This window comes from Myotis myotis, unplaced genomic scaffold, assembly GCF_014108235.1.
Source record: "Myotis myotis isolate mMyoMyo1 unplaced genomic scaffold, mMyoMyo1.p scaffold_m19_p_11, whole genome shotgun sequence".
Lineage (NCBI taxonomy): Eukaryota > Metazoa > Chordata > Mammalia > Chiroptera > Vespertilionidae > Myotis > Myotis myotis.
The window spans coordinates 45,280,583-45,307,788 of record NW_023416315.1 but is presented as its reverse complement, the minus strand read 5'-3'; the positions used below and the strand labels follow the sequence as shown (position 1 = coordinate 45,307,788).

General features: G+C 38.9%; 1 protein-coding gene across 1 annotated transcript in view; it reads right to left on the bottom strand.

Annotated features, from left to right (window-relative positions):
* PCLO (piccolo presynaptic cytomatrix protein) overlaps positions 1 to 27,206 on the bottom strand; it is a 273,992-nt gene that overhangs the window by 227,471 nt on the left and 19,315 nt on the right. Inside the window, exon 3 of the mRNA XM_036328338.1 lies at positions 14,901 to 16,307. Within this exon, the coding sequence (XP_036184231.1) occupies positions 14,901 to 16,307 (1,407 nt within the window). The remainder of the gene's footprint in view (positions 1 to 14,900; positions 16,308 to 27,206) is intronic.

Below are 27,206 nucleotides of genomic sequence, written 5' to 3'. Positions count from 1 at the left end.
CATAGCTGCTTTCTCCGCCCTTTGACTCCCTGAGACCCCGCCCCACCCAGGCTGCGGCAGAGGCTTTTGCATGTGAATGTACCTAACTGCAGCCGAACCAGGCAGACCCGGAACTTCCAAGAGAAGGCCCAAGGCCCCGCAGCGGCTTGCATTGCTTCACAGCTGAGCCTCTTCGTGGCTCCTGCTGTGTGGCCTCAGGCAGAGGCTGAATTAGCACATCCTTAGATCCAGGAGCCACTGTACCCAGTGGTCAGAGGGGGACCACCCAGATTGCAACTCCTCAGATCCATAAGGGACACACTCAGGGAGCAGACTCAGTGAGCACCAAAGCCCCACTGAAGCAAGTCTTGCCCCAGAAGGGTGTCTTCAGCACAGAAGTTCTCCCACTTTAGACACAGCTGATTCTCACAGCCAATTGGCCTGGAGGTCAATTCCTTCCAGTGATTCTACAACAACCAAGGCACCAAGAGTGCACCAAGAGTGTCCACCCCAGGTAACTGGGGAGGCTGAGCTACTGGGCCCTACAGGACACCTGGCGCACAGGGCCACTCTATCAACACAGGGAAGCTGCCAAAATGCGGAGACAAAGAAACAGGTCACAAATGGCAGAAATGGAGGAAAGCAAACGATTGGATATAGAGTTCAAGGCCACGTTTATAAGGTTTTTCAAGAATTTTATGGAAACCGCCGATAAATTTAATGAATCCCTCAATAAGTATAGTGAGACCATGGAGGACATGAAAAAGGACCAACTAGAAATTAAGCATACACTGACTGAAATAAAGAATAATTTACAGAGATCCAGCAGCAGACAAGAGGATCCCAAGAATCAAGTCAAAGATTTGAAATACAAAGAAACAAAAAATACCCAACCGAAAAAGAAAAAAGAAAAGAGATTCCAAAAATATGAAGATAGTGTAAGGAACCTCTGGGACAACTTCAAGCGTACCAACATCAGAATTATAGGGGTACCAGAAGGAGAGAGAGGGCAAGATATTGAAAACCTTTTTGAAGAAATAATGACAGAAAACTTCCCCTACCTGGTGAAAGAAATGGACTTACAAGTCCAGGAAGCGCAGAGAACCCCAAACAAAAGGAATCCAAGGAGGACCACACCAAGACACATCATAATTAAAATGCCAAGAGCAAAAGATAAAGAGAGAATCTTAAAAGCAGCAAGAGAAAGACAGTCAGTCACCTACAAGGGAGTACCCATACGACTATCAGCTGATTTCTCAACAGAAACCATGCAGGCCAGAAGAGAGTGGCAAGAAATATTCAAAGTGATGAATAGCAAGAACCTGCAACCAAGATTACTTTATCCAGCAAAGCTATCATTCAGAATAGAAGGTCAGATAAAGAGCTTCACGGATAAGAAAAAGCTAAAGGAGTTCATCACCACCAAACCAGCATTATATGAAATGCTGAAAGGTATTCTTTAAGAAGAGGAAGAAGAAAAAGGAACTCTTACCATTTGCCACAGCATGGATGGAACTGGAGAGTGGATAAATACCACATGATCTCACTCATTTGTGGAATATAATGAACAACATAAGCTGATGAACAAGGACTGATCCAGAGACGGAGAGGCATTGATTGGACTGTCGGGACTTGGAGGGAAGGTAGGGGAGGGTGGGTGTAAGGGAGAAAGATCAACCAAAGGACTTATATGCAAGCATATAGGCCTAATCAATGGACATGGACAACGGGGGGGTGAGGGCATGAGCGGGGGGGGGGGGGGGGGGGGGTAGAGGGTAACGTGGGGACAAGGACACATATGTAATATCTTAATCAATAAAAAATATATTAAAAAAAATATCCAACTAGAAAAGAAAAATATAGGTGTATTTTATGTCTCATGATTAGTCAATTTTAACAGACTATAACATATTTAGCTAGGTCAACATTTCAAGAAGCATGTTTCAAATAACACACACAGATCCCTAGACACATTCATGAAAATAAGTATGAGAAATGTATGAACAGCCCTTTACTGGAGGTTTTAATCACATTCAAAATTCTGAGTATTCTCTGCTGTGAGAAAAAAAATATATTTAACTTAGTTTAATCAACATGATCTAACATAGCAAACATACGTGCATATTAATAGTGTGATCATGTTTACCCATCTTTCCAGAATCTCTTAAAAATCCTGTTAGCTTGAGGATTTTTACCAGCTGCTTTCATATTAGCATTATATAATAAGGTAGAAAATACATCTAAATATTTGAAGGCAAGAATACAGACTCACTGAATTTTAAAAAAAAAGAAAACGTAGTCATTTATTTAAGCTATCTTCATCTTTGTAAATGTGATTGTTTTTTACTTTCTGCTCATCCTCATATATCTGTGTACCATATACTGCCTCACTGTGTAATTCTGTGAACAATTAAGTGAAGAAAGAAAATCTAATATTAATTGTAGAATGATTTTATTATTTTTTTCAACCCATCAATGTTCCAGAATTTTCCTTTTAGGATTTAGATCTCATCCTAGGTGAGTATCAATTGCTATAGCTATGTTAGCCAATAACTACACCAAAGAAGAGGTATCAAAGATTACCTTACAGGTCAAATCCTTAGCCTTGGTTGACTTTGGAAGGCAACAAAAAATTCATAACCTATGATCACAAATACATTTCATAACAACGAAAATAATTAAATATTTCTTACCAAGAGCCATTCCATTTTTTAAAAGAATGGTACAAACAACATTGAAAACAAAGAAATTTACTACCTATTAATTGCAAGTGGACATTCGTCCGAATTACTAAAGAAGCTGCACTATCGTCAGCCAGGCACCTGTGTACCTAGATTTATCCTGCCATTGACAAAAGTAACAGGAAGAGAACATATTTAGACATCAGCACTTTTACGTCACACTGCCATTCCTGGGTGAATTCCATTTAGCACTTGCTGGAGTTAAGTGTTGTGTAGAACAAAATTTAATATTCAATTAAAACCAACGCAAATCCATTTCACCTGAGCCTACCCTTCTCTCATTTGTCAAAGTAAAACAAACAAACAAAAAACCACAGTAAACACACACACACAAAACAATTAACAAAAATGTCTGCTTTATTTAGACCTTTGCTGAGATTTAAATATGACTTAAATTATACATCAATCATTACCAAAGTATTAAAAACTCAATTCTAAGTCACTTTAAATTAACTTTGAGTTGGCATTTTGGGTTTTTAAATATATAAATATACCCAGTTGAATTCACCAGAAAATTTATTTCTTGGTAGATATAATTTTAACTCAAAATAAGCAAAACTACCCATAAAATAACATATATGTGTTACAGATATAGTATGAATAGTTTCAAATTATAATAGTTTTAACATATACCTTGGCAACAGTTATGGCCATTGATGAACCATCATAGGTAAGGTAACATAATTTATTTAAAGTCAAATAATTAGTTTTTATGTGCTTACATGTGTGTATTCATGGTAGTGTGAGAAAAAAGTAACCCAAAATCCATCTTTAAAAATTCACTCAGTTGAGAAAGGAAGAAGCAAAAAATGTTGATTAATGGAGAAACTGATGGATTTTCTTTTGCTTTGCTCTGATCTGTATATTAGTGCCTAAGTACATATTTACTTGGTCATTTTCATACCATATATTCGAACTGTTACTGTAGCATAGAGCATCTATCTATATATGGATGTGTCTATCTATCTACCTGACTACTTATCTTTTTACCTATCAATCTAGCTATAACAATTAAAACTTTTTAAAAATATATTTTTATTGATTTCAGAGAGGAAGGGAGGGGGAGAGAGAGAGATAGAAACATCAATGATCAGAGAGAATCATTGATCAGCTGCCTCCTACACACCCCCAACTGAGCACTGAGCCCACAACCCGGGCATGTGCCCTGACTGGGAACTGATCCATGACCTCCTAGTTCCACTAAGCCACGCTGGCCGGGCAGGAATACATAGATTTTAATAGGCTGCTGGGGGGAGAGGGTGTCTTTATTACTCAGATAATTAAATCTCTAATGATGAAATACCATGCACTGGAATTAATATTTGGGGTGTTTGGTTCCGTATCCTTCTAAAATCATTCCATATTCATCTCACTGACCAATTAAGAGCATGACAATTTTTAGAAGTCAGCTTAGTACTTCAAGTTTTCTTGAGTATGAAATAATAATATTATTCCACTTTTACCTGATTTTACTGCCCCAATATCCCAGAATGAAAACAACTTCCAGATACTCAGTCATCTGGTAAGCCCTGTCAAGTCCATGTCCTCCCTTAGAGGAAATCCTAACTTTAATTTCTAAAAGATTCTTGTTCATTTAATAAATTAATTATAAGATTTAAAAAAATAAAGCTCAAGCATTTAACTCTAAATTCATAAAGACCTCTCATTACCATCCCAAATAAGGAGAATGATGCATTATTATTTTTACGTGGAAAGTCTGAAAGGAGAGATGGCACCATAAAGATCACTTCTGGTACTGCTCTAACTCTTCTTCTTGCCTTGGAATTTGAGATAAAATAATTCTTTAGAGCCATGTGTCAATGAAGTGCCCATGTACATTGATGTATGCATGCCCTGTGACAAAATCAAATAAATGTGCCTTCCTTTACAAAATTTTCATGCTATAATAAATTCAATTACTTGTTGCTGTGGTAGGAAATTCTAAGATGTATCTTCATCTCCAAGATTTATGTTTCTTGTATACACACCTTATTTTTAATTCCCTCCCCTTCTGTGTGGGCATAAACTGCAAACATCATGGGCTATTTCTCCAAGATTAAGTTACTAATTAGTTGGCTTTTGAGTAAACCAAAAGAGGTACTATCCAGGCAAGCTCAATCCAATCACCTAGTCTTTGAAGAAGCCTGGATCCTTTGTAAGACATGATTTAAAAGAGGGAGATGGATTTCACTTCAGGGAAATTCTTCATTACTGGCTTTAAAGATGGGGGAGAGCCTTTAGACAAGGAATGCCAGAAGCCTTCAAGAATTAATAATGGCCTCTGGTTAACAAGGAAACTAAGACCTCAGTCCTACAATGACAAAGAACTGAATTCTGCCAACAACCTGGATAAACTTGGAACACAGCTTCAACCATATCTTGATTTGTCTTTTATTAAGACTGTGATCTGAGAAGCCAGTCATGCCATACCAGACTTCTGAGCTATACAACTGTAAGGTAATCAATAAGTTATTGTTTTAAGCTGTAAATTTGTGATAACATATTATATAGCAAATCAATACCACTGGAGGAAAAAAATAAGTTTTTACTTTACAATATAAATTCAGAGTAACGTCAGTTTTAAACTGGACTCCATATTTAGGTTTCCTTTAAATGTTACATGGTGGTTTAGAAATAGAGAAAATATCATTTTTAAAACTAAAAATGATATGATTGTTTACTTTGTGTAATTTAAGTAATATTCTGTCAAAAACTATATTTACAATTTCCCTGAGGGTGACAGAGTGTTTTAATTAGGAAATATATGCTTATTTTTAAAGTACTGGGATAAATCATTATAACATTCTGGTTACTGGGCTTCATTTAGCAAAAAGTCATTATGCTATAAAACCTTTATATAATTCCATTTGTTTTAAAAATACAAATATGTGAACAATTCATTTAAATGTCAGAAAATAAAATAAATTTCAAACCATAGCTGACATGAATTAAGCCATTTAGCTATAAAGTTTCAGTGAGAATTTCTCATGTCAACATACTTTCACTGGTAATCACTTTTCAGGAATTTTCTAAGGATTTCCAAATATACTAATTTTAAAGAAAATCCATGATAAAACTTCTCATAATAAAAGTTTTCAAAATCTTAAAAGTTCTTTGCTTCTTTTCATATGTAAAGAAAACGTTCATATTAATATACTATAATCGTAGCTCATTAAATAAGTAAAATTAGAAGCACTGTTGACAATGCAAATAAAAGAACAGAGCAATGCATGTGTTTTCATTTTAGTCAGGGCCAATTATTTTTTACCATCCTATATAATAAAAAGGGTAATATGCAAATTGACCCTAATAGCGGAACAACCAGAATGACCACTCAACCATTCACTATGAGGCGCACTGACCACCTCTCAGTCCCTTTCCCTGACCTAGGGTCCAATCACCTGATGGCAAACGGGGAACCAAGGGTGGGTGGCAGGGGACGTAGGTGGCGCCAGGCCAAGGCCCCAGCCCCACCAGTCGCCCCCCACACAGAGGGCAACATGTGGCGGGGTCGGGGCTGGCAAGCAGGCAGAACAGGCGACCTCTCGGTTCCTTCCCCCCAACCAGCAGGCTCCAATCACCCGATGGCGAACAGGGAAGCAGGGGTGGGTGGTGGCGGGGGGCGGGGCGCGCTACGTGCAGCCAGAGAAGATGGCCCTGATCACAGCCAGGCCTAAGGACTGTACTCTGCAATTTCGTGCTCTGGCCCTCTAGTCTATAAAAGCCGAATATGCAAAATGTCCCTCAGGAGTTTCACTTACCTAGAGTTCGATCACTTGCTATGACGTGCGCTGACCACCAGGGGGCGGCACAGAACAAAGGAAGGCCCTGGCTGGCAGCTTGCAGACACTAGGGACCCTATCCGTGCATGAATTTCATGCACTGGGCCTCTAGTACTATATAAAATAATCTGATAAAATCTTTCAAACCTGGAGAAAAGGCCGACACTTGCTATTTAACATCAAAATACATTTCATTAAGCAGTTTAACTTTTCTTATAGGTAAAACCTTACTTAGAAAAGAATCATTTTTATATTATCTATTTAACAAAAGGTGTATTTTGACACCATATGCCTCCTAGATCTGGCAACTGTAGCTATGAAAACTATTATTTGAACTCTCTAATCCTTAAAACAGCCCAATGAGGTAGATCCACATATCATTTTATAGAAGAAACCAAGCCACTAAGAGAGGACATAGGTGCTCTGTTGACACCCCTGCTACGCTTCCTCTCTATGAATCACCAAAGCCATTGTCTCTTTTTCTTAAAGCTTAATTTCACTCATTTATCCCTCAGAAGATACATTATCCGTTATGGGCTCAATTTTGTAATGAAAAGTTGTTTGGAGAAAGTTTTCAGTATATGTGGCGTGTGTCTTCACCTTTTGAAAGGAGGCATACTAGGAAAAGGTGAGTTAGAAAGGTTATGAAAAATACTTGCAGCTAACCAGATATGAGGTTGACCTCTTAGCATTTTGATGCAATATTCTAGTTTACCTAATTCAGATACTATATCTGAAATAACTATGTGGGAAAAATTTATTCATTCTACAAAGATTTTGTGAGTCTATAGCATGCCAAGTAAAGATTTTGTGAGTTCATTTTATGTCAAGGGCCTGGCACTCATGGAACTTGTGTTCTAGTGAGGTAGAGAGATAATTGTTCAAAAAAATAATAAATTAGTAAATTAAATATTACATAACAAGGTAATAAGTGCTGTGGATAAAAGAAACAAGGTGCAGAGTAAGAAAACTGCATTTTGGGAGATTGGCAGGTTATAGAGTGGTTGTGGTTGGCTTCATTGAGGTTATATTTAAGCAAATAATTTAAAAATATAAAGCTCTTATTTTTTCATGTAAAAATTATCTTCTTTCTAATCCTTCCATACTTTAAGAACATAGGCAAAGGGATACATATTAGTATGAAAGACTTTTTAGGAGGACTTTAAAATTCTTGTAGCCAATATAAAATTAAATGAGTTTCAAACTATTTTCAACTACAATTATAATACTATTAACATAGAGCATGTATTTTGCCGGGAGCCGGTCCATCCTTGCTGTTTCAAGGGACCTGGCATATAGGCATACTGTTCTTAATATGTTTGCTCACCTTCTTGGCACTATGTGTTTTAACCAAGGTCACCTCTCTGAGAAAGGTTGTTTCCCCAGGTAGGGATTTTCCCCTGAAGTTAGGGAGGGAATAAAACCCCTTAACTAAGTGCCAGGCGGGTAATTAATCACTTTAACTATGAACAATCATGCTTAAGCTACATAATCTTTACTCCCTGGAATGGAGATAAGAAACGCCCTAACCTTTGTAATAGAGATTGATAGGATTGGAATCACTGGTATAAATACAGATGTAACAAGACAACAGGACACAGAACCTAGGCAAAGAACCTAGACACAGAACCTACACTGAACCTACAGACAGAAGAACTTTGCTGGAGAGAACATGGCAAAAGATACTGGACAGAAACTGGCCACAGAACCTAGAGACAGAACCTAGCAAGAGAACCTGGCTGAAGAACCTAGAGACAGAATCTGGCTACAGAACCTGGATAGAACATGGCAAGAGAACCTGACTAGAACCTGGTGACTGAACCTGGCTGGAGAACCTGGACAGAACAACCTAGCGAGGGAACATGGCTACAGAACCTGGCTGGAGAACCTGGAAAACCTGGCTGGAGAACCTAGCAAGAGAACACGGACACAGAACCTGGCTGGAGATCCTAACCAGAACTTCGCTGGAGATCCTGAACAGAACTTGGCTGGAGACCCTGACAAGAGAACCCGGCCATGCTGATCAACTGAACGCTGCCTCTGTGTCATTCCTTCTTCGCCGACTCCGTCCACACCTTTGGGGACCCCTGGACCTGCTGGGGTTGGACCCCAGCAGTATTTCATTCTACATGCCATTTTCATAAATTGTTTTTCCTCCACTGCATAAATATGTAGACCACCTACTATGTGCTGGCATTTAGATAGTATTGATTGTACTCCAGGAGTCACTCACTTTCTGGCGAGGTTACATAAACAGACAATTGCAATACTATTTATGAGGGCTGACTGGAGCATAGAACAAAAAGGGGAAATGATGAATCTTAAAGAATGGATAGAAGATAAAGATTCAGGGAAGTATAGGAGTTCTGTTAGCTAGTCTTCAGATGGTTCTCCAGGTTGATTGTTCTATAATTTAGTTGTAATTTTGATGTGGTCATAGGAGGAAGCGAGCAAAGTGTTTATCTATTCTGCCATCTTGACCAGACACCTACATATTTTTATTGACTTCTTTTTTTCACAAAACTTTATACATTGTACATTCTTTCAAGTGAACACTCATTGACTTACCTCTTACTACTTATAAGGTATATAACTGTGCAGTATCTCAATACTGAAGTGCATTTCCCTCTTGAAAACTGAGAAATTAAGGGTGTTCTACTTCCTGTTACTGTATAAACTAGGCCGGAGTAAAACACTTATAACTATTTTTTTTATTGTATTTTGATTTGTTAGATAAATTACTTGAAATGGGTGTGCCAGGTTAAGGCAAATGAGTTTAACAAAACTTACTCCTTTTTTTAAAAAATGAGAGTAATTACAGTCCTGCCAACAAACTTATCAACTTTCTTATGTCAATCAAAAAGTGCCATCAAGTGTCACTCTTTGCCATACATGACAAAAATTTTTACTTAGAATGCAGATCTCCATTATATGTAGTTCTTTTAAAACTAATTAGTAGAATTCTTTTCTACTTATTGATTTTTTATCATTCTTTCTATCTTTAATTTTTCATATGTTTATGTAAAAAATGTTTTACAGTAACATATATATGATTTTAAAATCTTATGTAATGATCTTCCAACTAAAGGCAAGATATTATGTGTTTGCCAAACTAACAAGTGCAGCTTGTCCCCACCAGGCCTTCCTTGAGTATCTGACAGAGAATGCAGAAGCCACTCTGGCTTGAGAGTGAAGATCTGAAGGGATCTCCATTATACTGCTGTGTCTTAATTGGCTCAAAAGGCCCATTTGTTGCATACTAACAAATTTTAGTAAAAGCAAAGTGTCAAATATATGCAAGCTATTCCTACACCACTTAGGTCATGCATAATTATTTTACTAGGGAAGCAAAAGTATGACTCTAGGACAGCCGTAGGCAAACTACGGCCCGTTTGAAATGAATAAAACTAAAAAAAAAAAAAAAAGACCGTACCCTTTTATGTAATGATGTTTACTTTGAATTTATATTAGTTCACACAAACACTCCGTCCATGCTTTTGTTCCGGCCCTCCGGTCCAGTTTAAGAACCCATTGTGGCCCTCGAGTCAAAAAGTTTGACCACCCCTCCTCTAGGACTTCATGAAACATAAAAAAACTTAATTTTAAGTCTTATGTTCATAGTAAAAGTTACTTTGATAAAGGATAGTACAAACAATAAATACCCACTATGAGTAATTTGACATCTTTCTGCATTTGAACTGAACCAGAATGCTTAAAATTCACTAGGTAAACTGATTACCCATTTAATCTGTTTTTCCTAGCATGCTTCCAAATTCTATAAACTCGCTTTTCCAGAAAGCCTTGCTGCCAATTTTAAAATTCCTCCCAAGATGAAATATTCCCTGAGTTGGCAGAAATTAATGCCTAAAACAAGTGTTCCTTGCTAGCAGATTGATGGATTATAGTACCATTTATACATACTGGCCATCAAACAGTTAATTAAACCGTAAGGCTTAGGCTGAAGCCTGGCTACACCCCAGAGCCCTGCAGGCAGCCCTTGGCGCTCTACTGGTGTTGTGGGGGATATGGAGGGTGAACTACAGGACAGGAAGCAACCCTAGAGAAAGGTGTGTTTGATTAATCGGGGAGGAAGGCGGAATACTATGGAGAGCTCCTTAACCCATGACAAACTAGTACTGGCACCTCTGACCACCAGAGGAACAGAACACCAAAGAGGAGGGCAGGATGGTACCAACAGAAAAAGAAGTCCTGTCTCATAGTTATTAGAGCAGAAGCTTATAAAATAGTCAAATGTGTTTTATTAGAAAAATAAATAGAAATTAGTTGAATCTTTCTTAAGGAATACCATATCTTTTTACAATGCAGGCATAAAGTGTGAGCATTTTCAGAATGTGTTTTCTAAAACTACAATGGAAGTACAGTGCCAGCCCAGCAGAAAATATTGGGTCACATGAAAAATATTACAAAGAGAATGAAAAACCCATAGAAATAAAACAAGGATCAAGGAGGAGGTGCCTTCCTAACCACAGTATGAACACTGGGATAGCACCATGAGTTAAGCCTATATATCACATTTATAATTTCCTGGACACATATGTGTATGTATACACACACACACACGCACACACATATGCATACACACTGTGCCTTTCTCTTCAACCAACCCCTTCATCCAGTCCTCTAAAGTCCTTTAGGTAATAATTCAAAAACTATTTGACATGGATTAAACACTCCCTAGATGCCAGGTCAGCCAATGGACTTCGGCTGGAGACCAGAGGGCATTAAGACCTACTAACTGAAAACTTCTTATGGATTAGTGCAGTCAGACTGAGCCAGGAACACTAATACACGCTTTAATTACAGCAAATTTTCTTCTCCTCTGAAACGTGATCTTCCAAATTTACTACACAACAAAATAATCTGAACAATGAAAGATTGTCTAACTGGTCACATTTAAAATTGGATTCACCTAAACCATTTAAAAACTTGAAACCATCTATATTTTCAAACTATTTAAATTCCATGCCTAGATAGCTCTCTGCTTTATTCAAGAACTCTCCTTTCCAAATTACCACCTCTAAAGTATAATTGAGCAACCTACAAAAAATCAAAGATTTCTGTGAAAGGTTTATTGATTCTCTACTCAGGGCTCTCATTTCATAGCTCCAAACACTGACAAAATTGGCCCAAATGTATACATACAAATATATATATACATATACACACACAAATGTTCATACAGTGGGGCCTTGACTTATGAGTGTCCTGACTAACGAGTTTTTCTAGATACAAGCCGTCTCTAGGCCGATTTTTTGCTTTGAGTTGCAAGCTAAAATTCGGGTTACGAGCCAGCTTCAGATACCCTACAGCTAGTTGGCACAGCGAACGTCACAGTGAACACCACAACATCAGCCCAGCATCACATGTCTCACTCGTTCACTTTGAGATTTGACATACGAGTAATTTGAGTTACGAGCTCTGTCACGGAACGAATTAAACTCGTAAGTCAAGGCCCCATTGTATAAGTTATAGTTATCCCTCCACAATGCAGCCACTTTTTTGTAGTGTACCCCAAATGCACTTTAAACATAGACATTATCGTTTTGTTTTCAGTGGTGCAGTTTTGTAACTATGTAAATTAACTGCCTGGTATTGGTACAACAGGGCTCCTCATTAAATGTTACAATGTTTTGGGTTTTTTTAAATTTTTTTTTCTAGTTGGGTTTCACTCAGCACTTCTATTATTCTCTGTCTTAGAAGTTAGAATAACAGAAACAATTAAATTTAAATAAGACAGTTTTTCTCATTTCTTCTACATCATTTATAATCATGTAGTTTAAGAGGAAGTATATATATCCTTTAAAAATGCATTTTGGACCTTTTTCCTCTTCTTCATTTTTAGGTATCCTAAAAATAAGATTCTTAAAAAGCAAATAGCCTAACAAAATTGGTGTACTTCTTAATTATATCTTTCCATTGTATACTTTTAAAAGCTTGATTAAAGTAACAAACTAATTTCTACAACCTTTTTATCTCTTGATAACAAGTTCAGATTAATTCTACAATACAATAAATCTTTGCCTTTGTCTGTCCCACCTTTTTTTTAATAATGTTTTTTCTTTATTGATTAAGGTACTACATATGTGTCCTTATTGCCCCATTGCCCCCCATCTCCCCACTCATGCCCTCACCCCCCTGTTGTCTGTGTCCATTGGTTAGGCTTAAGTACAAAGTTTTAAATCAATGAAATTAACACAGTTGTACAGGAAGTCCTCACCTGGTGATGTTCCTAGGATCTTAGAAACTTCAACTTTAAGGAAACAACATATAACGAAATAAATTCTACCCTGGGTTACTTGATATAAACAAGAGTTAAGTTCCTACAGCATATTTCTGGTCACAAAAACATCACCAAACTTCTAACTAAAGACCCAAAATACTCCCAATATTAAACATTGAAATAAATGTGAATTATACATACATTTGAGAAAGAATAATAAAAGTAGATAAGACAATGATTTTCCAGTCATTCAGGGTTGTAGGGATCTGGAGCCCATCCCAGGTCAGAGTGCAAGGTGGGGCCCACCTGGACAGAACATTTCCATCACAGGGCACACTTACACACACTCACACTCACTCAGACTGGAACATGTCAACACGCCACTTCACCTAATGTGTACCTCTTTGGGACCTGGGAGGAAACTGAAGGCCTCAGAGAAAACCGACAAAGACATGGGGAGAAGGTGCAAACTCCACTTCTCTAGCCAGGAATCATTTTCTTTATTCTTCATCAACGTTATAACGAAAGGACGTTGAATGAAGCAACATTATTGAGAACCTGCTTACTGGGAAAATCAAAATTTCCTCTTCATGAATATTCAACCAAAGGCAATTCTTCTCAAAATATTACTGTAAGTAACAATTATAGTTGTTACCACTCATGACACTGAAAGAAACCAAATTTTACCTCCTTTTAAAATAAACCTTAGTTAACATTATTCATCACAGTTAAAGAGAATAAAAACCTGCTTAAGTCTGTAAAGACAATATTTTCAAACAGTGTTAATAATATCAAAGCAACCTAATATCTTTCAAAGGTGAAAAATTAAAATATTGTATGGTATATTCTTTAAAAAAAAAACAACTTGAAAACAACAGCAAGATTTTCTAAAGTTTTTTTTGTATGGTTACTAAAAATTGGTATAATTTCTCATTCCAATCAATTACAAAATCAAGGAGAATGAAATAAAATAATCCCTAAGTATTTTTGATTTGTATAAAAACAATGAACAACTATTTAAAGTTCAATCCCAAAATGATTGTTAAAACATTGTTGTTACTTATCTAAGATAGCAGCTGTCATTTAACCCGTCAGTCTCCAAAGATCCAAAATTCTAACAGCCCTAACACATTACTAAGGCTCATAGATTCCTTCTTTTATAACTGTACTAGAGGTTTGGTGCATGAAAATTCATGCACTTGAGGGGGGGAACCCTCAGGGGAGGGCAACGGGCCTAAGCCACCAGTCGGACATCCTTAGTGCTGCTGCGAAGGCAGGAGAGGCTCCCACCACCACTGCTGCGCTGGCCAGCCATGAGCCGGCTTCTGGCTGAGCAGCACTCCCGCTGTGGAAGTGCACCAGGGGGCAACTCCTGTGTTGAGTGTTTGCCCCCTGGTGGTCAGTGCACATCATAGCATCCAGTCATTCTGCAGTTAGGGTCAATTTGCATACTACCCATTTATTATATAGGGTTAGGTAGAAATTGGCTATGTGGTTTTTAGTCATTTACTTTGTGGAAAAAGTTTTCTTGTTGCTCCGTTAAAAAAATTCCCTTATATTAGTCAGTTAAATCCATATTTTTTTTCTTTCTATAGTTCTTAATAAAATAATTTATTATATTTATGCCAAATAACAGCTCAAACAGAACTATCAAAAAGTCTAGACATAATATATTTGAACTGATATTTTCTAGTAGACAATAATATTCCCTTAACAGAGTTCTTAACAATTTTTGTAAATAATAGATCTCATGTTTTTTAAAATAACAGATCTGCAACCAATCAAACTTCTTTTTTTATTAAAGAAAGTAGAAGGATTAGAAAGGTTGGAAATAATAAATTACTTCTCTTATTTGATGTTTACAGGTGAAAACCAGACAGTCCTCCAAAGCTATAGGTGGTTAATTCATAAAGGATTGGGATAGTTGTATTTTAAGTTCTCAGCTTATATCATCCTCTTACTTTTGGTGCATTAACCCAGAAAAGTATAAATTACATAAACTTTTTTAATAAGTACGTAAACCTATAAAAAGTAATTGAAACTTCTAAGGTATCAATATTTACTTGCTTTCTTTTTTTTGCTCGGCAATTTGGCTACCAAATATTTCAGAATGAAGACAATCATCTCACATCTATATGTAATATAAATATTGCTTACCTCAGTCAGGTGTGGTGTAGGGTTAAATCCACAGAGATTACACACTTGATGCTTGCACTCGGTGCAAGTGTTGAAATTAGGAGGCTCCTTAGAACCTATGTTGAGTTCAGTTTTGCAGAGAGGACAGGCTGATTCTGGTTTGGGGGGTTTCTCCAGTTTGGGGGGAAGGGCAGCCTTCGGAGGCTCAGCTATTGAAGGTTTGCCATCCTTAATAGGCTGAGGCTTCTTTTCTGTTTCTGTTCGTTTGACTGTTGGAACTTGCTCAGCTTTGGGCTCTAATTTTTCAGCTCCTGGGGCTTTTGTTTCCTTTTTCACAGGTAGAACCTTTGCAGGTGCTGCTGGTACCTGACCTGTAGACTTGGGTGGCCCCTGAGAGGGAGGCGGCTGTGCAGGAGGAGGGACTTGTTTTGCTGGGCCCCCGGGCCCACTTTGTGAATGAGATCCCGGCTGGCCTGCTGTGGAGATTAAATTTGATGCCTGGCTGAAGATGGATGCTCCGAACCCGAAGAGCTTCCCAGTCATAGTTTCTTGAGGAGTGGTGGGCTGTGATTTAGGAGCATCAGTAATACTTCCCAGATTCAAGCTGAAACGCCTTGACTGCTCCTGAGGCTTTGGTGGCTGTGGGGATGGGGGGGCAGTTTGGCCAGGGGTAGGTCGTGGGCCGGAAGGTGTTGGTGACCCTTTTGGCACAGGCTTGGCATCTGGCTTAGGGCTGATTTTGGTTTCTGCTTTCTTGGGTTCTTCCCTCTTTTGAACTGGATCCACTTGTTTTTTACCTTTGCTCTCCATACTGGGCCCAGGATGTGATATAATTTTCGAATCTGATGCAGGTCGAGGTATGACTTTAGAATCGAATGGGGTGACTTTTTCTCCAGTGGGTGGGAAACTCTGTGAAGGTTTGGCAGAGTCTGTTTTCAGAGGAGGAGTTGTTTTCTCTTGATCCTGGGATTGTATTTTGGAGCTTGGAATATCAGGTTTTGTTGCTGTTAACGATGAAGACACAATGTCTGTGGCTGGCTTTGCCATCTTGGGCTGCTTTGGTTTATCATCAGCCATGGGGACCTTGGCCAGCTCGGATGGGACAGAAGGCTCTTTGAAAGGGGCTGGCTTGGGTGAGGATTCTGCCACATGAGGCTGCTTGGCCGTGACAGGGGGAGAACCGTGAAGGGTTGGTTGCTTCACAAGAGGTGGAGGCTTTTTAGACTCAGGTGCCTTTGAGATATCCTGTTTGGGTACAGCATCCTTCTTTGGAGAAATCTGCTGTGACTGTGGCGATGGTTTGCTCACCACTGATGCAAGAATACCTGCGGCTGTCTTCGGTTTGGGCTGGGGTGATGACGGAATTGGAGCCAAGTCACCTCCTAGAGCTCTTTGCATCTGACAATTTAAACAGAGCCACTCTTTTACCTAGAAATAAAATAAAACAACAGTCACTGAGATAAAAACAATGTGAAACATTTTCAAAATGCTGGTATCATCTGAAACTATGTCTCTCATCAAGCAAAACATAAAAGATCAAATTATTTTAATTAAATAATATTCAAGTAATTACCTTAAAATGTAATTAATGAACCTCAGAGACTTAAGCACTCTTATTTTTTAAGGAAATATAAGAGTAAAAATCAACAGAGTTGTATTTTTCTTCTAAAGTTAATTTTGTTATTCTTCACCTTTGGTTTACTCAAAGTTTTATTACTCCCAGAAATAGAAAAGCAAGTATCATAAAAAATAAATTGTAATATATATTAGATTCCATAAATCAGTTATGTTAGATACTTTCTCTATTGATGGTTCATAACAGATTTTAGTTATACAACCCAGAGTAGGCTTGTCAAATTATTAACACATTGCTAATTTCCTAAATTAGCACAGCATTACTTCCCCCTCCAAGGAGACATAATCAAATGTGTGAAAAACAAAAATTGTTAACCATGCTGGATTAAAAAGAGAACATTCTCTGTTAACAAAATATAGAAAAAATAATGGCATCCCCTCCCATCAAATTAGCCTAAATAGCATGATCTAATAGAGAAAATATTGTTTCCTTTGAATTTTCTGAATATACTGGAAACTGCAATGTAAGGAATACAAGGAAGCAATATTCTTATTTGACTGGGGAGATACATATACAAGTGAGATATACATCATACACACACACACACACACACACACACACACACACACACACACACACTAGGGACCCGGTGCACTAAGATTTGTGCACGACAGGGGGTGGGGAGGGGGGGTCCCTCAGCCCGACCTGCACCCTCTCCAATCAGGGAGCCCTCAGGGGAGCCCTCTCCAATCCGAGAGTTTCTGTCTGTCTTTGCAATCATATGAGCAAATTGTCTGAGACCCACAACCCAGTTTGGTTTGTTGCTCACAGAATAATAGAGGCATTTTTTTGTCTTTGCTCCATTGGTGGAGATTTCCTGGAAGTTTTAGGATATCTTCCCTTTAATTTTTTCTAGACACTCTGATTTTACTTATGTCTCTCACCTTTGCTTTCCCTCCAGCCCCAACCACAGCAGTAACTTGCTCCAGGCTCAATTTGCTCTAGTGCAGCGGTTCTCAACCTGTGGGTTGCGACCCCTTTGGGGGTTGAACGATACTTTTACAGGGGTCGCCTAAGACCATCGGAAAACATATATAATTACATATTGTTTTTGTGATTAGTCACTATGCTTTAATTATGTTCAATTTGTAACAATGAAATTGGGGGTCATCACAACATGAGGAACTGTATTAAAGGGTCGCAGCATTAGGAAGGTTGAGAACCAATGCTCTAGTGTCTAGGAGAACTACGATTCCCAGCATCCCTGGTGCTCCCTGCACGCTGGCTTCCACTTCTGGTCCTGGGGCTGCCACCAAAACTACTATTCCCAGGATTCCTGGTGCTCCCCACTCTCTCAGTTTTCCCCGACCAAGGGAGCCACATCTCCCCAAGCCTCCGGCTCTCCTGCTCTGCTCTCCATCCAGTGACCAAGGGAGCCACATTCCCCTAAGGGAGCGACCTAAGGAGCGACTGAGGGAGCCACGTCCCCCCAAACTACCCGCTCTCCCACTCTGTTCTGTGTATGCAAATTACCCGCCATCTTTGTCAGGTTAATTTGCATACTCACTCCTCATTGGCTGGTGGGCATGGCTTGAGCATAGCAGAGGGATGGTTAATATGCATGTTTCTCTTTTATTATATAGGATATATACATCTACACTAATAAAAGAGAAAGATGGTAATTGGTGTACGACCGCTACACTTTTCATTGGCTAATCAGCGAGATATGCAAATTAACTGTCAGCCAAGATGGCGGCCGGCAGCCAGGCAGCTTGAAACTAACATGAGGCTTGCTTGCCTCAGTGACGGAGGATCATTGGAGGAAACCAACGTTCCCCACCTGTGGCTGCAGGCCTCTGAGCGGGCAGTTTAAGAAACACTGTAACAAATACCGCCGGACTTCAGCCAGCAGATTTGCAACATTGTGAGCAAAGGCCAGAAACCTACTTTCAGCCCCGGAGGCCTAAGAGCTGGAGCCAAGCCTCAAGGTAAAGCTGGCCCAGGATAAAAAAGAAAAAAAGGAGCGGTTGGGAACTTCAGTCACTCCCAGCCTGAAAACAGCCCTCAGCCCCTCACCCAGACTGGCCAGGCACCCTAGTGGGGACCCCCACCCTGATCCAGGACACCCTTCAGGGCAAACCAGCCGGCCCCACCCATGCACCAGGCCTCTACCCTATATAGTAAAATATGCCTCCCAGCACCAGGATCAGCGTGACAGGGGGCAGCACCCAAACCCCCTGATCGCCCTGCAGCTCTGTGTGTGACAGGGGGAGGGGCCCCAAGCCCCTGAGCAGCCCTGCTCTGTGCCTGATAGGGGGGAGCTCCCCAACCCCCCCCCCCCCACGGACCCTGCTCTGTGTGTGATGGGGTAGAGCCATAACCTCCCCATCGGCCCTGCCCTGAGTGTGAGAGTGGCGGCGCCCCAACCCCATGATCGGCCCTGCTCTGTGGGTGATGGGGGCAGCGCCCCAACCCCCGGATTGGCCCTGCTCTGTGCGTGACAGGGGGTGGCACCGCAACCTCCCCATCAACCGTGCCTTGAGTGTGACAGGAGATGGTGCCCCAATCCCCCAATTGGCCTTACCCTGAGCGTGACTGAGGGTGGCATCACAACCTCCCAATCTGCCCTGCTCTGTGCATGACGGGGCGGCGCCCCAACTCCCCAATCGGCCCTGCTCTGAGCCCGACCAGGGGCTGCACCTAGGGATTGGGCCTGCCCTCTGCCACCCGGGAGCAGGCCTAAGCCAGCAGGTCATTATCTCCCAAGGGGTCCCAGACTTCAAGAGGGCACAGGCCGGGCTGAGGGACCCCCCCCTCCACCCCCGAGTGCACAAATTTTTGTGCACCGGGCCTCTAGTATATGTATAAGTATAGGTATAGATATATACATATATATGTATATATATGTGTACGTATAAGTATAGGTATAGATGCTCTTTTCAAATCACATTCAATGTGAAAAGGAGATGTTGAAGTTGGTACTATATAGTTTAGGACAGTGATGGCGAACCTTTTGAGCTCAGCGTGTCAGCATTTTGAAAAACCCTAACTTAACTCTGGTGCTGTGTCACATATAGAAATTTTTTGATATTTGCAACCATAGTAAAACAAAGATTTATATTTTTGATATTTATTTTATATATTTAAATGCCATTTAACAAAGAAAAATCAACCAAAAAAATGAGTTCGCATGTCACCTCTGCCACGTGTGTCGTAGGTTCGCCATCACTGGTTTAGGAGATAATTTAAAAGTACCTATGTTTAACATTACCTTTTTTAATTCCAAAATAATATATGCTTACTATATAAAATTTTAAATAGTAACAAAGTAATTTAGAATGGCAAACTCTACATGATACAATCTCTCCAACCAAAGTAACCAATGTTACCAATTTAACACTGAAATCTTTGTATAGATTTCTATGTGTTAAAAAAAGTAAATATATGGAGCACAGATACCAGAAAAGTTTTCCTCCATATAAAATCGTGAAGTGTTATTCAGCTGGTAAAAAACATACTCTTTATTTGCAAATAATTTCCTTTTGAAAAGAAATTGAATAATCACTAAACTTTTTTTTGTAATATGACAGTTTATAGTTAAGCTTTTTTAATGGGAAAAAACTATACTGAATATTTTTCTTAATCATTAAAATGGCTTTAAAATTTTAAAAAGCACATTGAAATTATTTAAACTCATACACCTATATAAAAAGCCTTATTTTTCAATTTCAAGGAGAGCAAATTTTTATTTGGAGGTTAAAGGAGATTTTCAATTCCAACTGACATGTTATATTTCTGTTTAAAAATCTGTATCAAAAAGTAGAATTAAAATATTTATTAAGTATGAGTGAGTGATAGGGGTGTTCACTACATTTTTTCTCAATATGAGTGTTGAATACCTATGCATATTTTTATCTTTACCTTTTTGTATGTTTGAAACATTTCACAAACTAACTTCATATATATACACATATATACATACATATATACATATAATATACATATGTACATCCCAAAACATAATCAAGCAATTGCTCCTTATGCAAATACCATGATTAAAGTGAGCTAGAATGTAAGGGAACTTTCACTCCATTTTGCCTCCTTCTTGATGGAAGGAAATTCCTCTATAATTATGCACCTTCCCACTCAATCATCTCCCATTTCCCTTATTGTCAATGTCAATTCTTCTGTTCTATTATTTATTTTTCTTCTTCCACAGCTTTCAATGATATATCACCTCATAATCATGCAGCCAGGCAACACAGAAGAAAATATAATTAAAAGCATAATTCTTTAACTATACTCTATTACTCACATCCATAATAATAGGGTAATATGCTAGTTAGACCAGACATCATTCTGGACGTCCTTCCTGATGAAGCCAGGGCCAGAGGGGAAGCCAGCCCAGGTCCTAAGTGCCTGCCAGTGGCCAGAGAAGGGAAGCAGCCCGGGTCCTGGGTGCCTGCCAGTAGCCGGAGAAGGGAAGCAGCCCGGGTCCTGGGTGCCTGCCGGTGGCCGGAGGAGGGAAGCAGTTCGGCTCCTGGGGTCTGAAGAGAGCCAGTGCCGGCAGCTGGGAGAAGGAAGGCCTATTCTTGCATGAATTTTCACACATCAGGCCTCTAGTTTTCCTATAAAATATTATGTGAGATCTGCATCCACATTAACCACTTTAACTTACAAACGCCTAGGGTCAGTGACTTTCATTATAGTTAAACTAGAGGCCCGATGCACAAAATTTGTGCAAGGGGCTTGGCCCTTGCAGCCACGGCGGCTTGCCTCAGCCCTCACAGTCCCGGCTTCATCCGGAAGGTTGTCCAGAAGGACATCCGGAAGGTCATTGGCCTGTCTGATCTAATTAGCATATAACACTTTTATTATAGTTAAATTACTACTATTCTTTTTGACAAGTGTCAAAGCAAAGGAGATGCCAAATTTATTCATTTCTTTATTCAAACATTTATTAAGATATGTGATCCCTCAATGTTCCTCCCCACTGCTAGAATACATTGTCAATAGTTATCCTATATAATAAAAGCCTAATATGCTCAGTGTCCGGTCATCCAGTTGGCCGTTCAACCAATCATAGCAAAATATGCTAACGATATGCTAAGGCTGCTCAACCTCTTGCTATGATGTGCACTGACCACTAAGGGGCAGAGAGTCAACCGGTCAACCAGTCACTACAATGTGCACTGACCACTAGGGGGCAGATGCTGCGACCAGTAGGTTAGCTTGCTGCTGTGGTCCAGCTGATCAGGACTGAGTGAGACGGGCCAGACATGCCTTGGAGCCCTCCCAAGGTCCCTCCCTAGCTGTCCAACCTCCTGCATCCCTCTCCAGCTCCAATTGTGCACCGGTGGGGTCCCTCAGCATGGTCTGCGCCCTCTCACAATCCAGGACCCCTTAGGGGATGTCGAAGCACCAGTTTTGGCCCAATCCTGCTCAACTCAGGAGCTGCCCTCTAGTGGTCAATGCACTCCCACAGGGGGAGCATCACTCAGCCAGAAGCTGGCTCACAGCTGGTGAGCATAGTGGCAGTGGCGGGAGCCTCTGGGGAGTGGGCCTAAGCCTTCAGTCAGACATCCCCCAAGGGCTCCCAGACTGTGAGAGGGGGCAGGCTGGGCTGAGGTTCTGCCCACCTCCAACCCCTGAGTTCACGAATTTCATGCACCAGGCCTCTGTCACAATATAAAAAGCTTTCTGTATTTTTAGGATTTTTTAGAAAGAACCTCCCTTTCATTTAGTTCTACAGTCTAAATCTGTTAAAAATAAAAATTATTTTTATCTCAGCATTTAACAATTTAATACTGAAAACAGGATGATTTTCAAATTTCTTGATTCAACTGAGAAAAAAATAACAAAAAACCTTCCGATACATTTGAGAAAACGAAAAAGGCCACAACCAGCCCCAGCATTAACATCATGAACAACCTCCTACTTCTCTTTGCGATGCACTTAGGGAGCATAAGGAGTAATAACAGAACCTTGACCCTCTCAGCCATCTGAGTTACAATTTCTGCCATATTGTACCTGCATTCTCAATTGTTACTCATGTGTCTATACTGCTTATGAAAGGTAATTTCCCATTCAATCTTTCATATGTCCAAGTCACTGTTCCTCATTTGGTCCTCCTTGTCATTTCTCAAATACCTTATAACTCCACCAAAAATACACTGTTTAAAAAAAACCATCGAAGGGGTTATCTTTACTTCCCCTCAATCCTCATCTCCAATAACTGTGAAATAAAGTTTAGTTTTTGTAACAAATTCAATATATAAAGTTGTGTTAATGTTCTTATGCAAGCACTTACATAATTCTATTTCCCGATCTGTACCCATCAAAAGGCTGTAAGCAACAAATGGTAAGGTGTTCCTGGCAATGTGGTCTTTCTATTGATCCCAGGGTATAACTAACCCATAAAGCATTATAGATGTTCAAAAATATTTTTTTAGTTGATCTGAATTAAGTAAATTAATTGAAAATGTTTGTGCTTTTCAATCTACAGCATATCTGTATTTATTCTGCTAATTCCCACTGTTTACCCACCCTGAATGACAGGCTTCTGCCCTCATGTTCTGGTTACATGCCATTCTCTCTAGAACTCTAGTCGACATCTCTGCCCATGGTCCCCCTTTCATTCAAACTGAAAGAGTCCTCCTTAATCACCATGCCTGCTAACCATATTTTCCTTGCCTGGAGAAAATTACTGCCTTGTTTTCTCCTAAAATTAAATGTTTATCTCTAACTCTGAGCAGAAATGAACCTGAATTTGTTACCATCATTGCCTTAGACACTTAACTGCCAATTCCATCTAGTACCCATGTCTATGATACAGTTGGTTTCCCTAGGTCTGCATGATTGGTCTTCATTCCACTGTAACCATGAATGAGGATCTTAAAAGATTTTAGTCCTTATCACTTCTTCCCCATGCCACAGTTCGCAGAAGCCTTCAATCCATATTTCATGAACAACTTCCCAGGTCACCTGTCACAAGTAGCACCCACTCCCTAAAATTATGCTCTAATTAGGTCTAATTATATTGCACTCTGATCATCCACATCCATTTGAAATATTATGAGATAAATAGAAGAAACAATACTAGGAGAGCCTACAACTGGATCATGTGTCCCAGAAGAATTCTTACCTTCAAAATATAAGCATTAAAATGAAAAATTCTAACTGTACTAGATAAATATGTTATGCCTCAATTATTGCTAAAATTTAGGGTTCATATATTAAGGAAAAAGAGTCATTTTTTGCTTTCTCCGCCCTAGTTACAGAAAGTGCATAAGTAAAATAGAAAGTGGATAAATAGAATGCAAGGTCTGGAGACACAATTGTTTAATGAGCTACTCTATTTCAATTAGCTCTAATGGAAAGGAACAAAAGAAAGGCATAAGGTTATTCATTCAGTCTTCTGACTTAATATGCTATAAAAATGGAGTTAAGAGAGTGGTCAGCCAGGATTTCTGTTCATTCGGAGGTCTCTGTGTTTTATAAGATAGACCTGCATATAATGTCTATAACACATCTCCCTGTTTAATTCCATTCCCTTTTGTTATGTATCAGAGCTGTAAAATACAGTATTACAACTTTCCTGGCTAAGGCCTTTGCTGGATGAGAAATATCTTATTTACAGCTGTTTGGAGAGGTACCACTTGAACTTTTAATTCTGAACTTCACGTATAGAATTTTAATAAATGGTGACACTTTTTAAAAAATATCAAAACTATTGATTATTAAAAATGGAATCCAAAGGCAACAAAATCTCAGACATATGCCGAAGCAATTTCTTCACTGATACTGCTCCCTAGGGCATTGGAAACTAAAGAAAAAATAAACAAATGGGACTATATCAAAATAAAAAGCTTCTGCACAGCAAAAGAAACCATCAACAAAACAACAAGAAAGCCCACTGCATGGGAGAACATATTTGCCAATGTTATCACCGATAAGGGTTTAATCTCCAACATTTATAGGGAACTCATACAACTTAACAAAAAGAAGATAAACAATTCAATCAAAAAATAGGCAAAGGACCTAAATAGACACTTTTCAAAAGAGGACATTCAGAAAGCCAAGAGACATATGAAAACATGCTCAAAGTCACTAATCATCCCAGAGATGCAAATCAAAACAACAATGACGTACCATCTCACACCTGTCGGAATGGCTATCATCAACAAATCAACAAAGGACAAGTGCTGGCGAGGATGTGGAGAAAAAGGAACACTCGTGCACTGCTGGTGGGAATGCAGACTGGTGCAGCCACTATGGAAAACAGTATGGAGTTTCCTCAAAAAGTTAAAAATGGAACTCCCATTTGACCCAGTGATCCCACTTCTAGGAATATATCCCAAGAAACTAGAAACACCAATCAGAAAGGATATATGCACCCGTATGTTCATAGCAGCACAATTTACCATAGCGAAGATCTGGAAACAGCCTAAGTGCCCATCAGCAGATGAGTGGATTAGAAAACTGTGGTACATCTACACAATGGAATACTATGCTGCTGTAAAAAAGAAGGAATTCTTACCATTTGCAACAACATGGATGGAACTGGAGAGCATTATGCTAAGTGAAATAAGCCAGTCAATGAAAGAAAAATACCACATGATCTTACTCATTTATGGATAATAAAGACCATTATAAACTGATGAACAAAAATAGATAGAAAGGCAGAGCAGTATGGAACAGACCAGCCGTGGGCAAACTACGGCCCGCGGGATGGATCCGGCCCATTTGAAATGAATAAAACTAAAAAAAAAAAAAAAAAAAAAAGACCGTACCCTTTTATGTAATGATGTTCACTTTGAATTTATATTAGTTCACACAAACACTCCATCCATGCTTTTGTTCTGGCCCTCCGGTCCAGTTTAAGATCCCATTGTGGCCCTCGAGTCAAAAAGTTTGCCCACCCCTGGAACAGACTGTCAAACTAAAGCGGGAAGGCTGGGGAGGGTTGGGGTGCGGGGGGTAAGCGATCAACCGAAGGACTTGTATGCATGCATATAAACATAACCAATGGGCCCAAGACACTGGGGGGTAGAGGAGGCCAGGGGAATGTCAAGGGGAGAAAAAAGGAGACATATGTAATATTCTTTGTAATACTTTAAGCAATAAAATAAAATTTAAAGAAAAATTATATTCTGAATTTTAAGAGGATGTCTTCAGTAATCATTCAACCGAGTTAACTCAAGACACCTAAGCAATAAGGTGAATTAGCAAATGTGGGGTTCCAGAATTAAAGCATATTCCTATTCTGATCTATTACTAATCTGCTTAACTTCAAAACAGAATGGAAGCCTCTCAAAAAAAAAAAAAAAAGTCCAGAAAGTTTAATGACTAACATCTACCCTTCGATATGCTCCAAACTGGACACTTTCAACACAAAATTTACATAAAATTTATAATAAAATCTTTGCTCAACAACATAGCATAATACCTGGAAGAATGGAATATCAAAAGAACAAGCACATAGAATCTTTATTTGCTGGTGTTCATACCGTTCACATTAGCCATTGAATAAGTTTTCTTCAATCATGCTTTCATCTTGTCCTTTACAATAAAACTTGTTGGGTTTCTTGGTCTTGATACATCACAACTAAGCTTTTCTGCAAACCATGACATCAAAATATACCACTTACTCCATTAAAGCAGTACTATCATTCTCTCTAATGTGAGTTATAATTCACAGTCCAATTTGTATTCCTCACCCATATATCAAAATGGTACCTTTTTATGGTCTACATTGAATTTCCTCCTTTATCACTTAATATTCCATCATCAATTAAGGTCTGTCTCTTCTCAACTATTAAACAATAGTGTGAACCACAACATCTGGACTCAAATAGATAGTGTTTTAAATCTTTCTTTCCAATTATTTCCTCTCCTCTCCGTTCCTCACTTAGACTCTTAAAAGGAGTGACTACGTCTCTATATTGGATACCAAGAAAATTTTAGATATTATTTAATGATAAATTATTCTAAACTTTTTTTCTATTTCTCATCAAATTACGTCCAAATATTTACTGAATGTGTTATTTATAGTTATATAGTTATAAATATAACTACGTATATTATATTTATATTGTATTATTTTGAATGCCACATAAAATATAATTATACTATAATACACATTAGATAATAATATAACGTACAATATTATAAAGAGGAAACCAAGCTAACGTTTGATAACAGATTATGCTTTGTGTTATTCAGGATTTCCCAAACCACATGAACTCCATTATAGAAGCATTTTGGGTACAGATGGCTCACTGCAGGTGACATCTTTAGCTATGCATATTAATGAAAAATGTATTTTGGTTAAAAACTAGACACTAGCATTCCTCAGAACTGTGATGATATACCCAGCAATTTGGTGAAACAATTTTATTCAAAACAGTCCATCCAGAAATAGTGTGGTCTACAAACCTTGTGAAATGTAAATTAAATGGGCCCTTTTTCCTAAATAAAGTATAATAATGTTCACCGAATGCTAGCAATAACATTTATAAATCTTCACAATATAGGATCCAATGATAACAGCATATTTTAATGTTTGTCACTGCAGTCTAAAACAAGAAAACTGACATAACACATTCATCACAGCACAATTTACAAAACAATTGCAGTGCACGAACATGAAAATATATTTGTACTCTATTACAGTTACATAAAGAGAAGATCCCATAACAGTATACGAACTTACATTAACACTTCTGAACAGCCTCTCATAAGGCAAATAC